The 5,466-nt window shown below is 42.8% G+C and overlaps 1 protein-coding gene across 1 annotated transcript in view; it reads left to right on the top strand.

Annotated features, from left to right (window-relative positions):
* The window catches only part of LOC110315292 (olfactory receptor-like protein OLF3), a 3,753-nt gene extending 1,579 nt beyond the window's left edge, over positions 1-2,174 (top strand). The window contains exon 2 of the mRNA XM_021189379.1: positions 1,210-2,174. Within this exon, the coding sequence (XP_021045038.1) occupies positions 1,210-2,174 (965 nt within the window). The remainder of the gene's footprint in view (positions 1-1,209) is intronic.
* The last annotated feature ends 3,292 nt before the right edge of the window (positions 2,175-5,466 follow it).

Here is a 5,466-nt window from a genome sequence, read left to right as displayed (position 1 = left end):
TTCTCCTTTTACCTTGTGGCTTCACAGGTTGCAATGGGGCCATCGGGCTTGGCCTCAGGCCAACTTTCCTGATGCGCCATGTGCTTGTCCCTCATTGATTTTACTTTTAGTGCTACAAATTACCTATTTATCATGCCTCATGTAACTCAGGTTAGCTTCAAACCAACTATGTCACCTAGGCTACACAAGAACTCCTGGCTGTCTTTCCTCTACCTCTTCATGTGCTGGGATGGCAAATTTGTCACCACCATATAGAGCCTGTGTAATCTGAACAGAGATTCAGACTTTAATGAAGAGGCTGCTGCATAAAGAATGTTCACCACCTGACAGAGTTTGCGTGAAGTGCCCACCATGTGAGGAAAACATTGCTTAGAGTGTGGTCAGGGCTGGAGTGTAGACACAGCTGGCATGGAGCTGTAGGCAGTGCAGGCTGGAAGTGCTAGGACTACGGTTGCTGTGTGGGGAGTGGGAAATATGTGGCACTCATCATGCTGGGTGTTGGTCCAGTGAGACCACATACGTGAACACTGCCAGTCATGACATGTCCACTACCTTTCACGACCAGGTAGGGAGGGCACAAGACCAGGGAAGGAAGACTAGAGAACTGGAAGGAAGACTGGAGAACAGGAAGGAAGACTAGAGAACAGGGAGGAGGACTAGAGAACAGGAAGGAAGACTAGAGAACAGGAAGGAAGAACTTAATAGCAGCTACAAAAGATCGATCCTGCTCTTGCTGCAGCTTAGGGCCTCTTAAGGCTCAGGGCGCACAGCTTCTTTCCTAAGGACCTAATAAATGGTCCTTGGTGCGAGGAGAGACCAAGCTCTACACAAGACATAAGCTCTACAAGGTGGATGACCACTTCAGGTCTAGGAGCTTCTGGGGAGCCTGTTCTCGAATGGGTGAGAGACTAATGCACACAAAAGGGAGGAGTAAGTGTATGAGGCAGCACAGGACATATGATGTGTTATGAGGTATTTCCAGAGTTATGTGACATTCTATAAATAGTCACAGTACTCTTAAGAAGTGAGTATCATCAGCCTCACTTTACAGATGAAGAGACTGAGGGGTTGTGAAGCACTTGGGAAGTGTGCACAGAAAATTAGCAGTAAGTTCAGAATAACCACCCCAGCCTTCCAGCCTCTGAAGATGCCATCTTTCTAGGCTCCCCTGTATCAGGTATTACATATATGGCTGGAAGTCTCTCACAGACCTTGTGATTTGGATAATTCCAGGGCAGAACCAAAGTTGGGTTTCAGAGTTCATCCTGCTTGGCTTCTCCAGTGACCCCACGACCAACAGCATCCTCTTCATTNTCTTCCTTCTCATCTACCTGAGCTCAGTCCTGGGCAACGGGCTCATCATCATGCTGGTCTGCCTGGACACACAGCTGCACACTCCCATGTACTTCTTCCTCTGTACCCTTTCCCTGTTGGATATGACCTTAGTCACAACCACCATGCCCCAGCTGTTGGTGCATCTTCTTGCTTACTCTCAGACCATCTCCTTCATTGGCTGCTGGCTGCAGATGTTTATGTTCGGTGGCCTGGGTGGAACTGAGTGCACCTTATTTGTTGTCATGGCTTATGACCGGTATGTGGCCATTTGCTATCCACTGCACTATACTGTCATCATAAACTGGGGCCTCTGCACATGGTTGGCAGCAGGGTCTTGGATCTGTGGTTTCTTTTCATCTTTATTGCATACTTTCTTCACCATGAGTCTGCCATATTGTGGGCCCAACAGGGTCAACCATTACTTGTGTGAAGGCCCTTCAGTGCGTAGCCTGGCTTGCATGGATACTCACCTAATTGAGATGGTGGACTTTGTCTTGAGTGTCTTTTTCATTGTTACTCCAATTTCCCTCATTGTGGCCTCCTACATTCGTATTGCTATGGCAATTCTGAAGATCAAGTCCACAGAGGGGCGCTGCAAGGCTTTCTCTACCTGTGCCTCCCACCTGACTGTGGTCACACTCTTCTATGCTCCAGCCACTTACACCTACTTGAGGCCTGACTCTAGCTACTCCCCTGAGCAAGACAGACAGATCTCACTCTTTTACAGTGCTTTTACACCATTGCTCAACCCTGTGGTCTACAGTCTGAGAAACAAGGACATCAAGAGAGCATTTCTCAAAGTGATGGGTTATGGCAGGTGTACCAGTGGACCAGGATGATGATCCTTAGATAAACATAGGATAAAATGTTCTTTGTTTAATACTGAGACAATGCGTTTGTTTTATGTGAGCAAAATTGTGCATTTTATGCAACATACAAGTTAATAACTAAGGACAACATTCATGAAAGAGAGCATACTGTAATTGATTAATGACTGTACTACAGTTAAAATGAAAACATAAATATTAGTGATTTTAAATACAAAGGCTCCTTGGGGCTCGCTTTTATTAGTGTTAGATTGCAAGTCTCCTTGTGTAGTCAGGCTCAGATCCATCCATCATTAACAGAAGGAAAGGAATAGTGGATAAAACCTGTAACATGTAAGCTTCTCAATAGTGATCAGGGTCTCTTCGCACACATTCCTCTGCCAAGGAGAGCACCATGGTCCAACCTGACAACAAGATGTTGGGATTTTCTTTACTTCCACAGAGAAGCAATGAAAGTCATGTGACACTGGATTGGTGTGTGCACTTCCTGTACCGAGAAGTGAGAAATTAACAGGAATTTTGCGGCCTGCCAGAAAACTGCATTTTCCCAGAAGTCAACTGTATAGGTGTATGCCAGCAAGAAACATGCCATTAGTGATATTGTAATAAAAACAGTAGATGCCAAAGTGTTGTAGACTAAGTAATGCAGCACGGGTTCTCATTATTAAAATTAAATCAATATTATGTGGAACAGAAGGGGTACAGATCAGAGACCACACTTCCTGCATAAATTCGATGTAGTCTGTAGTTCAACATGATGAAGTCTGAATTGTGTGGTCATATGGAAGTTAAACGAGCTAGATTTTATTGCAGAAATCCCAATTATTGCTGCAAGTGACATGCAGCATCTAAGGACACATTTCCCTGTGACTGTTGATCCTGGTCCCTTTCTACACTGAGGTGGTGGGCATCCTTCGCCTATCAGCTCCAGAGTAGCTCTTGTCTGGCCAATCAGCTAATTCCTCTGTTATACAGGCCTGAAGTATTCTTAACCTAATGATGTCCTGCTTATAATTGGTTCTTAATCATATTTGGGGTGACAGTGAAGACAACCTGTTCATAGGATATATGATTTATTTGTGAGTTTAAGTTATTAGAAGGACTAACCCTTCCCATACTGGCTTCAAATTTTCAATGCACCTAAATATAATCTTGAATCTCCTGTATCCACCTCCCATTACTGAGATTATGTGCTCATGGCACAAGGCCTGCTGACATTTTGGTTTCTCTGTGATGTCCTTCATATCACAGAGTCTCACTTTGTTTACATCCGACTCAGTCACTTTATCTCTGTCTCAGGGAATATTTTCCAGAAGGCATTTCCTGATGAAAGTTCATGAAAAATTCTATTAGGATTTTAAAGTTTCATTTGCATTTTGATTCATTTTGTGCACAGTATGTGTCCAGGGTCCTATTTAATCCTTTTGTGGACAATGGATATCCATTGTCTCACCATTGTCTGTTGACAACAGTACTTGTCTCATTTCATGATATTTATTTACATCCTTGACTATTATTGGTTGACAATATATATTAGTGCTTATAGTGATATGACTAACACAATGCTATTCTGTTGTGACTCCAGTTGTTTACACAGTTATCTACTCTCTACCTCCCTCCCTACAATCATCACATCAGCCTTGCCACACATCTGAGAGTTTCATGTCATTGACTATAGTCCAGATGTATTGACCAAAATAATTGTCACGATATGTCTAAAATGCCTATGATTCTCTTCAGGAACAAGCAATTCAAGGTTCCTCTGACCATCGTCTAACTCTGATTTATGTCAGTGGTTTTTGATTTTGAAAACTGTCATCTCTGAACTTGAGCACCAAGAGGTGCTTCAGAAGCTCAAGCCCATTCTTGTTCTGACCATCAATAAAAAGGCTTTACAAGTCTTAGTTGCTTAATCAACATGGTTGTCAACAACTCTCTTATGTGTGTGTCATTACAAGGTCTGGAGTGTCGGATACAGTCTACTAAATTCCATGTGAACCTTTTGCTGATGTCATTCCTGTTTGGTTGCTATGGCTTTGAGATTGGAAATCAGCGATACTCCAATCTTCTTTTTTCATGATTGGTTTTGTCTCTTGTAGTATGTTTGCAATTTCCATTGAAATTTAGGATCCATTTGCAATTTCAAAAAATGGGGAGTTAGGACAATGGTAGAGGTACAAAGAATTTGTAGGGAAAGTTAGGAAGTGTTGGAATTTTAACCATAGGATTTCTAGTATTGAAAGAACCAAAAGGCATTATATGACTACATGTCATCATTGCCCATGATGAGCTAGGTGTTAGTTATCATACAAAGTCCCAAAGATGGTACATAGAGGTGTGCACCAGAGAATGCCATTGTCCAGACATAGTTAACACTAACAATCTATGTAAACACAGGAAGATTGCTAGAGAAAGTGGCCCAAGTTGCTTACTGCTGCTATATCCCCACGATAATTTGAATGGATGCTCTCTGTGGGCAGTTCTCTATGGTGAATTGAGGAGAGGCACAAACTCATGCTGGGTACAGACCATTTTGGACGCTGGCCCCACTGCACCTGAAAGTGGAGAGCTTGAGCACTGTGTTGTGTACCTTGCATGGGTCTGAAGGCAGTCCTGAAGAGAAAGACATTGTGGGGAAAGAACACTGTGCAGGACATTTTTGTGTTCCTTGATTTGGAAGGATAAAGGGCTAACTAGTAAGTGTTAATATTGATTAGTGTGTTCTGGTTCGTGGGTTGGTTATGGTCATGGATGTCTACAAAACACAACTTAAAAAATGGAGCGAATGAGAATGGGACATGAGATGTTGAACATAATCTTAAAAGTCTATGAATGAGAGTTAAAATGCTCAGAGATTAACCTACTACAGTTATTGGGCTAACCTGACATGTATGAAACTGCCATCTTGGGTCTGTATGCCTATAGCTAAGTGCAGCTTCCAGATCTCCTCAGAGGAGTTTCTTTGTGCAGTGGTTGCTGGTTAACACAGAAAATCTACTAGTCAGTGAATAGAGAAGTGTCTGTGGAGTGCTCAGTCACCAGTGGTAAATTTTTGTCACTTTCTGCCAAAACTGAGGGACTATAATAGAGAAAGAATGTAATAGCCAGAGGTTGCAGAAGACTAAGGAAAAGCAATGCATTTTGGACATTACAGGACTCTGTACTCATATCTCAGAGCAGCTGTGGTTGCCTGCGCAGGACTTAGTCAACAATCCACTGTGGAGTCTTGATCCCCTACCCTTAACTGATCTGCTCTAGACCATTGATAGGTTACAGAAGAGAAAGAGTCAGATTTCTTCAGTGG

The sequence above is a fragment of the Mus pahari genome, unplaced genomic scaffold, assembly GCF_900095145.1.
Source record: "Mus pahari unplaced genomic scaffold, PAHARI_EIJ_v1.1 scaffold_11118_1, whole genome shotgun sequence".
NCBI lineage: Eukaryota > Metazoa > Chordata > Mammalia > Rodentia > Muridae > Mus > Mus pahari.
The sequence above is the reverse complement of the archived record's forward strand: the minus strand, read 5'-3'. Positions and strand labels throughout refer to the sequence as shown.